This window comes from Pleurodeles waltl, chromosome 1_2, assembly GCF_031143425.1.
Source record: "Pleurodeles waltl isolate 20211129_DDA chromosome 1_2, aPleWal1.hap1.20221129, whole genome shotgun sequence".
NCBI classification, from domain to species: domain Eukaryota; kingdom Metazoa; phylum Chordata; class Amphibia; order Caudata; family Salamandridae; genus Pleurodeles; species Pleurodeles waltl.
Window position 1 is genome coordinate 360,681,934 of NC_090437.1, and position 12,619 is coordinate 360,694,552.

The 12,619-nt window shown below is 40.1% G+C and overlaps 1 protein-coding gene across 1 annotated transcript in view; it reads left to right on the plus strand.

Annotated features, from left to right (window-relative positions):
• Positions 1–8,606, plus strand: part of SLC44A1 (solute carrier family 44 member 1) — a 417,537-nt gene extending 408,931 nt beyond the window's left edge. The window contains exon 16 of the mRNA XM_069239753.1: positions 394–8,606. Coding sequence (XP_069095854.1) covers positions 394–417 — 24 coding nt within the window. The 3' untranslated portion in view covers positions 418–8,606. The remainder of the gene's footprint in view (positions 1–393) is intronic.
• Positions 8,607–12,619: the final 4,013 nt, after the last annotated feature.

The window sequence follows — 12,619 nt, forward strand, 5'->3', positions numbered from 1 at the left end:
ACAGTATCAGATCACTATATTCCAAAATTGATGTTGCAAGCTAATTCCATGCAAGTTGGTCTGCTGGTCTGTTTTGATATGATAATGGGTTGCACTATCACCTCCTGTCGATGAGACAAGATTTTTTTTTTTTTAAATAGGGAGTTGTTCAAATGCAACAGGTTTATATTACAGGGAATATTCTGTATGCTGCAGAACTAGACATTTTTCTTATAAGTCCATTACCTTCTGGCACCACATTTATATATTACTAGTGTTTTACACTGAAAGGAAATGGGTAGAGGCTTTACTCGGCTGTATGTGTTGATTCTATCTGCTCCCATCTGTGACCTCAGTTCTCTCTTCTTTGGTTGGAATGTTTCTAAACCTGTATCATATGACTTTGTTTTCTAGGCCTCTGGGACAAGTTCTGCTTGAATCTCACCCAGCCGCTATGGATCCCCCTGACATTCCAACACAATCAAACAAAAACTGTCAATCACAAACCAGGGTTTTGATCCTCTTTTGGCATTGATTATTTATGTGATCTCTTCATACGGGTGACACTACATGCGACATTGCCATTATTACGCTTTGTTTTTATTCCACAGAAAACTGAAAGCTACGTCTCTTGAATGCACAGATTTTCTAACAAATTTTTGGGACAGTCACAATTTTAAAATGGTGATCCATGTTAACCAAATATAACTGGATCAAATGACAACATAGTACACTGGCACCTAAAATGGAAGCTATTTTGTCGTTTGCACACTTCTGTAACAATTGGTTCCTGAAAGAGATTTTAGTATTATGTGCATGAGGCAAAGCTCAAAGGTTAAACATTCCAGACAGACAGTAGCTGGACAAACTTCATTATAGAGAGCAGGACTCACAGGTGAGTATCAGTTGGGACTGAGCTAGAAAATGTAAATTGTTGTTTGGTCTCGACTAATTTGTGGCAAAATGTTGCTTTAGTCTACACCCCCAAAGATTAGTTGCTATTTTCGTCTTGTGTCCTCTTGTTCTTAATGATGCATTCCAAAAATCAGATCTGGGACTCTGTTGCAAAAATGTACTTTATCATATCAGATTTACTTAAGTTTCAGGTGTTTTTTGGAATAAAAGGCTGAAGAAGCATGAGCTACTCTACCAGCCCAGAGTTCAAATCCAACCTAATCGGAAAGAGAGTGGTTAGAGTTTATAAATAAAACTAAGAGGCAAACAACAAATATTATTCTTGGACCAAAACAGCGAAATAATTAAGGATTTGTAGTTGGGTAGGTAATATAGTTACCACTCAGTGATTTTCTTAAAAGTATGTATTTGGTTGCATATTTTAGACAACTCGAGTTACTTTTGTCAACATTTCAGTCCTAAACATAAATGTAGTGGGCTATCGTACGGGCACAGGCACATTGAAAATGTCCACAAACCAGACTGTACATGTTAGAGACTGTTTGACAGAATGAAGGAGAAAGTACGTGCAGAATGCCTCAAATGCAGGAACTAATTTGTTCATTTGTCAATTTGCAGCCCACATGAAAATAATAGATTTGAAATAACTAGGGGCTTGATTTAGATTTTGACAGACTGACGGATATCCTGCCCACCTTTTTACAAGTGAGTTAAGATAAATTGTCCTTACAGAAATGCATATCCTAATGCACTTGTAATACAGTGGATGGAATAACCAACTACTGCAGATACATACTTATGCACCAGCGACCTTAAGAGGCGAAGCAAGCGCACACAATCTAAAAATAAGCATAGTGAAAGTTTCCGTTTTGGTAAATTCTTATGAATCCTACTGCTCAATGCATTATTTTTTAATCTATTCAAGAAATAATTATTTTTTAAAGTATTGTTTCGCCAGTACACCACAGAATGTTTGGAAGTTCCGTTCCTGGCTCGAACCGTGAGTCTCTCAGGTATCCATGACGGGTTATAGATGACCTTTATATGTATAAAATGACTCTGGCACGTTTGGGACATCTTATATTGCCTTTTTTTAAATGCAACTTTACCAGGCTCTCAGAATAAAGGACTCATGTTGCCCTCAAGTGAAATACATTGCAGTGAAATGCAAAAGACAATGTGTTCATTATTTATAACCATTCAACGTTAATACTAATGGCAAAGTGTCCTGAGAGAATAATCTCATTAGCTAGGTAGAAGGCATTACTTTTTTCTTTTATTTAAACAATGCTCATTTTATTGATATAAAGCTAAACATAAGTGACAATGTGCATGTATCCTTCATTATTAACCTGGTAGGTTACAGCCCCCACATACTCTATTTCCAAAATGGCAGGCACATTATCAATAATTTGTATTGGGATAATCCATAAATCTTCACAGTTTACCACTTAACATTGTAAAATTCCACAGGCAGCTCTTAATTTGGTATTTCTCCTTCACTTTGCATTATTCCATCATATAGCACCAATCCCTTAAGCAGGGTCCTCGGACATCCCCCACCTGCTGGCTACGTTTCTTTTGGCTATGTCGGGTCCAGTTTTGCAAAGCATCTTCCAGTATTTGAGTTGAAAGTGGTTGGCCACATTTCCAGGCCCCTTCTCCTCAGTTTATTCAGTTTCATTGCTTTGTCTTCCTTGCATCCGCTATCCTCATAAGCAGTTTCCTGCCCTCCTCTAAAGCACCTTGATTCACAGGTATTCACACCATATGTGCAGAAAGTCACCCCTATATCCACATTCTCTGAGATATAGATGGTGTCTAATGAGACCAAAGCTTTCAGTTCTGTAGATGCATAGTATGCTGACTGTAGTACTTAAAGATGTACCTGGTGGAAACACACCTTCATGACAAATGTTTCGGGTGGCCATATCTCCTCTTCCCATTTGAAGTTGTCTAGATTCCACAGGTCTCCTGTCCAGTTATCCCCTCACTGGTCCTCTGCAGTTGGGAGCATTATCGATCAGTATTCTATAGATTGATGACCTTTCATTCGTCAGCATGGTCTCTGCTAGTACTTTCTTTTCAGAAGGGGAGCACTCTGCCACGTCCTAAAGTCACTCCTTATATTTGTGCAGTGCATGTCTGAGTTCTAGATATTTGAAAGATTTGGGTCTTAGCGAGACCAAATTCTGCTTCCAGTTCTTATGTCTTTGTACACATCATCCCACATGTTGCTCACCTTGGATTTGACAATGTTATCCCATTGCTGGAAATCCAGCAGTGATAACTGGTCATTCAAGTAATGGCAGTCTTGCGAGGGGGTGGTCTATCGTCTTATTTTGCCTCTCCGATTTATCAATCTTGTTCCACATTCCACACCAAGCCCCACTGTGCTCTTTGACTCAGCCTAGTGGACTGGATTGGATCTTCCATAGATCATTATCTCTTAACTCTTTGTTTCATAACATGCCCATCATTTCAGTAAGCAGGCTCATGCTCATCTTGTGGGGTAAATGCCCAATTGTTGAGTAACACCAGATGGGAGGCAGACTAGTATCTTCTAATATATGGAAGCACAACCTCTTCCTTACCAGTGCCCCTGGGATGTTGTGAACCAATGGGATCCATCTGCTCTTCTCATCCTACTTATCCAACTGGGTGGGAGTTTGCCAGCCTTATTTCCTACTTCCTGGAGGCACTGTTGATTAAAATACTTATTTCCTTAGCTTTTGTCTTCAAGACAGATCGGTATTGCTGTCGCTTAAGCTTTGTTGCCTATCAAGGCAAAAGGAGGCATTCTGAATCTTAGCTCCCTCAAGCATTAGTAACACCCCATCCATATCTTTTATTTTATGAAGGCAATCCTTCTTGAGACCTTTTGTCTTTTATGGTAGCCTGTTCCCTGAGCACCATGTAAATGCTTTCCACAATGTGATATTGGAGTCCGACCAAACCCATGTTCGCTTCAAATTAATCAGTGGTCTGAGACAGTATGGTTGTGCAGGTCCCAAGCTCTGACTTTATCTCTGTGACTCGAATTCAGTGGATATCGGAGTATAATATGAGATATATCTCACAAGCATATTTGTGTATCTCAGCCTGCCTTCAGTGCTCTTGAGGATGCGTAGGTATTCAAAACACAAGAGGGAACCAGGTTTTCTGGAGCAGAAAGAGAACTGTTGTGCGTCCCCAGCTGCTACCCTGCTCAGGTTTCCCCATCGATATGAGTCCACAAAACTCTGCACAGATTTGGTGTCTTTTTTAGTTGTATCTTTGGTATAGCAGCCTAAAATCACATGCATGAAAAGATTGAAATTTGCCAACCAACCATCACAGTCAGTCAATCCACATTTTTTGTGGCATGAACGCTGTCATTTTACAGATCATTATCCCCTCGCTCCTTGAGCCACTGCAGAAACCTGCATGTATCAGCTGTATACATTAGAAAAGAAGTGACATGTTTACCAATTAAGTAGGTTTCATGTAGGGTTGGTGTGCCTTCTCTTTGCAACATCCTTGACTATATTTGCCACATCATTGTCATTTGCAAGATTATATTTAGAGAATAGTTCCTAGTCACCCCTTGCATTATGCGTCTGACATGTGGCCTGCTGTATACCTGGAGCACAGGATGGTTCATCTGTCTGTGGATCCTTACCCAAGGCCTTACTTCAGTGTTTGTTGTTTTAATAACAAAGCCCACATTTTTCCATGAATGCGGAGTCCTGCATGTAGAATAAGGGCACCTAATACTTTTTCTACTTGACTTTAGGAGTCTGTTTTGTTTAACTAAGCAAGTCAACAACTGTAGCAATGCTTTGTAGAGCTACATATATATATATATATATATATATATATATATATATATATATATATCTAGAGAGAGAGAGAGAACAGAGTTGCGCGGCGGTCCTACAAGAGAATGCTCCAGTTTCATTTTTCTATTTGGCAGAAGTGGCTACTGTTACATGGAATTAACTGATGAAGCAAAGAGCAGAAACCATTCTTAACTGATATGAACCATTAAGGAGCCAGGGGCCATATTTACAAAAAAATAGGAATTGCAATTTTCTAGTTGCGATTTTTACTGAGTTATAATTAGGAAATCATAATTGCCAATATAAGAAAACTTACAAACTTCAGATAGCGATCTCCAATGGCGCTGCAAATAGACCTACCTCATGAATATTAATGAGGTTGGGCGCAATTCGAGATCTGTTAGAAATTGCAGCCATTGCAGGATGGTGGCCTGCTGGGGTCAGCAGACCACCATGGTTGGGATTGCTTTTTTAATAAAGTAATCTTTTTATTAAATGCCGCCTGTTTTTCTTAAACAAAAATGAGATGTGTTTAAAAAAATAAAATAAAATGTTTGTGTCATTTTTAAGAGTTTTGGACCACTACCCACTCATAAAAAATATTTGTTTCAGCATTCACAAATGTTTACCACCACCCCTGAGGTGTAGATAAAAAATGTATGTTTTATTACTGTAATTCGGTTGCAAAACATTCATACATAGCACTGCAATTTAGTATTTGGAAGGAACGACCTACACAAACTCCTTCCAAATACCGAATCACTGAACACTAATTGTGATTCAGTAACACGTTACAAAATCACAATTTGTGTTGTATGTGTATGAAAAAGTATTTTTGTGCTCGGAAACAGCCCTGTTCTGCGATTCTGGCTGCTTACAACAGCAAAAATGCTTTAGTATATATGGCCCTAAAACTGCTAGATCCCTTTGTAAACTCCTTTATTATACATGTTGTTTATTACGTGTTAAGAGCATGATTTGCAAAACTTCTTTGTTTTTTATTTACTAGTTGTTTTTTAATCCTGAAGTTTTAGGAGTAGAAGGGAGGTTTCTTTACAGGAATTGAAGGCAGGAGTACTACTTTTGTGTCAGTGCCTAGCAAACAAGATATATACATGAGCTCTCTCCGTTACTGCAAGTGATGGTTCTTGAATCCAAGAACTTTCCTCAGCCACTCACTGGTTTTGAGGCTGATCACAGATAACCGAAAGTAAACACCCTTGTTTCTAAGGTTACTGAAAAGCCTTGTAACTATTGCAACAGTTCATGCTTTAGTGTATTTCATTGCTTATTTTGATGTACAGTAGGCTTTTGATACGTTTTTGTGCCTACTTGTAAAAGGTTAGCAATATTCAATTGATATGAGGGCATGGAACCAATTGTTATAGAAGAGGCCCAGCGATAAAATGCAAAAGCTAAAACTTTTCATCTAGTCCAAACCTATTTAACACTACTAATCTATATTGCTTTTTTTTGTCACTTGATGTAAGCAGTAGTCTTAAAACTTTGAAATGACTAACATTATGTCTCATTGTTGTGCTAACTACAGGTTATACTTTTATTTCTAAACATTATCCAAAAAGTTTAATTTCCGAAAACTTTTGTGACCGTTTCCTTGATTTTTCTTGGGTTGGAAATTCATCATGTTTAAAGACAAATTAACAGACCTGTAGCAATACTTTCTCCCCTGTTTGCATAGTCTAAGTCTCACATAAGAACTGAGGAGTTGAGATCTTACTTACTGTTACTTTTCTTGACAATATATCAGAAATCTATAAACAAATGCTTTGATATGTTATGACTATTCTGATGGCCAGCACTGCGCAGGCGCCATGTTGCCATCACCTCTTGGTCGGACTCAGTGTAATGAATGTTAAGCAAGACTGGTTACCCGGACAAAGAATGGCCAAGCATGAGCCAATGACAATCCCCTGAAATGGAAAAAGGTTAAATGTTTTGCATCTCAGCTGCTCCACATAATCCGTGCTGTGCCATCTTGGACAGATTTGCTTGTAGTATGCTGCGGTTCTTCAAATGTGACAGCTGTTCTGTGTGCTTTGATTCTCTGCTGCATAAGGCATCTTCAGCCTGAGCTGGGCATACTACATTAGCTCAGCTCCCTTCTTCTACTGCAAAACGGGCAGACCATTGAAGAACAACCGGATCATGTGCGGATAGTGGTCAGTTCTAACAACACTAAATCGTGGCAAGCATATTCCGGATGTGGGAAAGCCAACTAAACGTAATTTTAAGTCTTTTTTTTAATTTTATTTTTTACTTCCATTGTTCTTTGTCCAAAAGCTATTGATTGCTCGATAAACTGTCTTGAAGAGATCTCATTGAATCATGAGCTCAGTCCTAAGTCATCTTTTTAATGGTGAGGGAGATTTGCTTCCGCAATATGGTGCTGCACTGTAGAACAGCCATTGTACGATTACATTGAGCATCTCAGCCAAACCTTTGACAGGAGCTGGTGGCTCCTGCTTGCTTTTTATGACTTTAGGTATCATTGCGTTACTTCTGGAAATGGGAGCAATTTTTTCTTGTTTCTTCTTATTTTCACACAGGAACTAACTTTGGTACCATGTTCTGTATGATGTGGCATAGCACGAAAATATTTTGTAACAAACTGTTTACCAAGCAATTCCGTGTTTGTGTTCTTAAACTGTTTGAGATCATGAAGGTCCACTTTTTTTATGGCTGGATTGTACAGTTCAAATTTAGTTGGTGTGATACTGTTAATTTTCTGTGAAATCACATGATGTTTTACATCGTATGCTATGCACACAGGCTGATCGAAAGGTGCCTGGAAAATGGGAAAAAGAGTGATTACATGCACTTGTTCCAGAGCCCAACCAATAGGCTTGATTAAAAATGAGTTGAAAAGTTAATCCATGACAGAGGATGCTGAGAAGCTTATCCATCCTCCACCACTTAATTCCCAACTGTGGAGTTTTGGGTCCCCTGCCTCTACAGTGGAAACACGTAAGCTAATATTTGTTCTTGTTCTTCGAGGCATTTATTAAAAGTAACACATTATAAACACCAATGTAATTCCTTTTACTCAAAGTAAATACACAGGGTCACTGCAATACTTCCCTCTAATGTTCGAAGGTTGGTCTCAGTGGAGCCGTTCTGTATGATTCAGTTATTGGAACAACATAGTTAATACAAATAGTGCATTTTATTTTCAAAAATAGATGGTCCTGACTTCAGATTCATACATGAAGTGATCTATTTAGCAAAATGACCATACTGTGTTTTACTTGGTTGTTGCTCCCAAAATGTATCCTTTCCTATAAAATACAGAAAGCTTCTACATATCAAAACTATTGTCCATTTTTAATATGCTGTTTTTTGTGGGGGGAAGGGTTTAACACCGCAGACAATTTTTATAACTGTTATGGTTACATCAACCATGGTTGTCCTAATATCATTGTGCACAGTGTTGCAGGGTTGAAACAAGCTTATAATGTTGCATACATTTGTTCCTATCCCACTACAGTATGAAACAGGCTTGCCATGACACATAACCGCCATTACCGCTCTGCAGGATTTACAATCCTGTGTGTCTCACACGTGTATTTGCACTGAATGTCTTAGAAGGTGTAGATGCCAATGCTGATAGACCTGGCTGTATTTTTGTGCTGAGAGCATTCTGTACTTTTTTCCAATGGAATTAGTTCAAATGGTGGTATCGTTTAAGAAGTTCAAACGTTTTGTAATACAAAATGTAAAAAAAAAAAAAAAGTTACCAGTACTGCTCTAATCAGATTTCTCAACAAACTTAATGTTTGTCAGCGTACTGAAGCCAACTGTATTTTAGCCTACCAAATGTATAGAATTTTTTATGTGACAAATTAAATTTTTTTGTATGGAAACGTTTTTCAAGATTGGTTTCTGAGTCATTATTCTGTAGTGTGCTGCTGTGTATCTTTTCCATCTACCCATGCAAAACATGCCAATGAGTGACAAAGGAAAAAACTCTCTGGGAGTTTTAGCGTCACTGAAGTATTAGTTCCTAGGTTGTGAATAATGGGTGGCATCCCTGAATCTTACTGCTGTGCAGGTGTAGCAAATACAAGCAACACATGAACCCCTCAATGGTTGGAATTACAAGGATACCAGTCTTACTCAATATGCCTTAGCTTGTTTTCTTTAATCTGCTTTGAAATTGTTTAGTAGTATTTCTTTGTACTGTATTACATTTGAAAGTGGATGTAAATGTATTGTCTGGTTATCTGATTATAAGAAAGATACTTGTGTTCTATGAATGTGGACCTTGAAAGGCTGCAAAGCAAAGTCATGCAAAAGGGAGAGGCTTCGATCTAAAAGGAACGACTTTTTGGCAAGACCCTAATATCAATGATCACAAATAGAATATTCCTAGTTCAAACTGTTTGCTGGAAAGAGCGGGAAAGGGAGTTAGACCAGAATAGATCAGTGGGAGTCCTTGAAGCTTTTGCTGGCCGGGTTACACCTTTTCTCCCCATAATGACTATGTAAAAACTTACCTTACCAATGGTTATTTTGTCTGAAGCTGTATAGCGTAGTTAGGTTCCTGTAGTTACCCTTACCAACTCCAAAGCAAAATAGCCATCCATTGCTGTGTGTTGCACACTAAACATGCACCTTCTCAGATGATCCATTTGCAACTGTAAAACATCTTTCAGTGATGTCTTTCTTTAGCGGACAGTCATATTTGTACTTTTGATTATAATTTATTGGGTTCTAGATTATACTGAAGGCATACTGGAGTTGGCACAGTCAACAAGGTGATTGGTTCAAGCACTGATGACCATTATGAAATCCCTGTTTATCTACTGACCTACTGTCCCAGTGGTTTCCTGCCCCACTCTTCAACACTACCCTACCCAACACCTTGTCAGTGTTCTGCCCTACTTAGCTCTCAGCACTGCACTACTCAGTCAAACTTTACTCTCTCCCGATTCTTTTAGCATTCTCAGCTTATCTTAACTAGCGCCATGTTCTACCCCCACTGCTGCATTGTCTATCCTGTTGAACAGGCAATGCAGCAGTGAGGGTAGACTATGATGCCAGATATGCCCTGCTCCGACATCTGGGTTCTGTCATGGTTGCTTCAGCCACATCAGTCTTGCATCTCTTGTCATCATGGCTAAGACACATGTGCTGCCCAGGCTGTCATGGTGAACACCTTTTAACACTATATTATGTAATTAGAAAATAGGGGGAAAAGTCTGCAGTTACCCACTTTATTAAAGAATGCTTGGATTTACCCTCATTCTTTATACTGTACGTTTGCTTGTCATTGAAGCTAAAAAGTGGGCCTTTCTTTACATTATTGACATGTTCTCAACTTTTCCCTCATTTTTGGGGTAAAATTGCCTAGGTCTTTCCAACGTACAGAGAACTGCTGGCTCCAAAGAGGCTGTGCAGCTAGGTGGGGGCAGCACAGCCACATTCTCCTTTCACTAACAACTTGCCAGTTGTCAGTGGCCTCCTGTTCTCAGTGATTTATGTGTTCAAAACCCAAAGCTGGCCAACCAAAATGCAAATTTTGAAACTGTATGTTCCCCCAGCTGTCCTGTTTATCTGGTGCTGCACAAGTAGAGGACTGGAGACAAAGTGGTTTGAGGAAATGGCTGCCCCCTGTTTTACGGTGTTCTCAAGTAGTCAACCTCCTCCCTCAAAGTGCAAAACTGGGCAATTACTTTCCAATATGCTAGTGGCGATACATGTTTGACAGTTCAGCCAAGTGACCAGGCCTTGATAATTCTACGCTCTAATCTGCTCTAAATTTGGTTCTGCTTCCCAACTAATAAGTTATTGAATTAACTGTTGGTACATAATCTAGTAGAAGGGATTTCCACTCATAGGGAGAGGTCCAAGATTGTGAATATATTAAAATAATGGGTAAAAGAAATATATAATTTCTGTTGTAGCTATAATGATGAATTTCTGATGGATACTTTTAACTGAAGACTTCTTACCTTGTGAATTTACCTAGGTGCAAGACTGGATCTGGAAAACTAAAAAAAAAAAAAAACAGTGCTTCTGCAGGCTGGTAGGTGGAACCATGCAGTGCCACGTTTACTTACAAATAATGAATGGAGCCACCTATAAGCCCCACCTAATCTGATTTCAGATCCTGTTGCAAATTTAGGCATGGATCAGGAGCTATGCTCCTTCTTTCACCACTCTTTGAAGTGCTTTTATCCAAATGTTCATGCTAGGCCTGCACACTTATTTTCAGATCCCCATCCTGTAAGCCCACAGACGCTACCTGTGGTTTAAGGTGGGCCGTGAGCACTTTCACTTTTCTATGCTCCTTTTCAGCCTCACCATCCCCTCGGGTGTTCACAAACATGATAGCAGTGCTTGCTGCCCATGTTCGGAGGTCGGGTTACTAGCCTTCCCCTACATTGACAAGTGGTTGTTATTTGAGGGATTTCCACAGTTAGTTGTGGACCATCTCCATATGACGGCGAACCGCTGGGGTTCTCAATCAACCTACATCCCCTGACTCCTTCGCAGAGGGCGCCCCTTTATCAGAGACATCCTGGATACGCTACACTTAAGATTCCTTTATCCGCACCAATAAAGTCAAGACATTTTTCAGCCTCTATCTTGGTTCTCAGTAAGGATGGCTCTGGGGCTTCTTAGCCTACCAGCCTCCCGCATGATGACCATGCCAAATAGCACATAAGAGCTTTGCAGTGGAAACTGATGTCTCAGTGGGCCCAGCACCAATGGGACCTATCTTAATCCATCCAGTTGTCGAAGGATACTGCAAAAGATCTGCAGTGGTGTCTGCTCAACAGCAAATGAGCCAGTGGGAGACCCCTTTCCCTACCCACAGTTGACAATGGTGACAGAAGCACCTCTCTTTGGGTTGGAGAGGTTGTCTGGGAAAGGTGGAACTCAGAGCTAGACCTGACTCCAAATCAATATGCCGTAGTTTTGGGTGACTTTCTTGGGTGCTGAAGGCCTTCCACCCCTACTTTAAGGGATGGCTTGTGCAGGTTCTCATGGACAGTTCTATTGCCATGTGATATTGCAACACGCTGGTTTGGACAAAGTCCTGTGTCCTTAGCCAAGAGGACCTGTGCCTCTAGAGCTTACTGCATCAGCAGGGGATTTTCTTTGTGGTGCACCACTTGACAGGATCTTTAAACACCAGAGTGAATTAACTCAGCCAATGATGCCTAGCAGATCATGAATGGCAGTTACACGTGGAGATGACACATGGCATCTTTTGACAGAAGTGCGAGCCATGGCGTGATCTCTTTGCCACCACTGAGAATGTCTAATTTCACGACTTTTGTATGCTGGAGTTCCAAAGATTGCTCTCTCTCTCTGAAGCTCATTGCGCCTAGAGTTGAGCAAGAAACTTCTGTATGTCTTCTCACTGCTACCATTCAAAACACCGACTTCTGAAGCAGATTAGGAATGACTGGGCCCAAGTCATCCTAGTGATGCCCGGTTATGCTTGGAGAGTGTGGTACTCAGAACTTCTAGGGTTGAGCATTCACCCTCAGGCAGGCTGCCACTTTGGGAGAACTTTGTCACAGCAGGAGGATAAGATATGCAAGTGAGCCTGAACCACCTGCACCTCCAAACATGGAGACTGAGCAGTGACCTTCCTCATGAGGTTGTTGATGTAATTTTGGCTTTTAGGCACCCTTCAACAGAATCTCTGTACACAGGCTGCTGGGACAAATTTGTGGTTTGATGCGGTACACCCCAGTTGAACCTGTTGCAGCCCAAACTGTTGTATGTGTTTTTGTCTGATTAGTTTTTGGTCCAGCAAAGTCTTGCTCTGAGCACAGGTGAAGGTTACCTTTTGGCCCTTTCTGCTGTTTTATGTTTTCAGAACTAACTGTCCTTTTTCAAATTGGTAGTGATGTGTTTCCTAGAAGGCT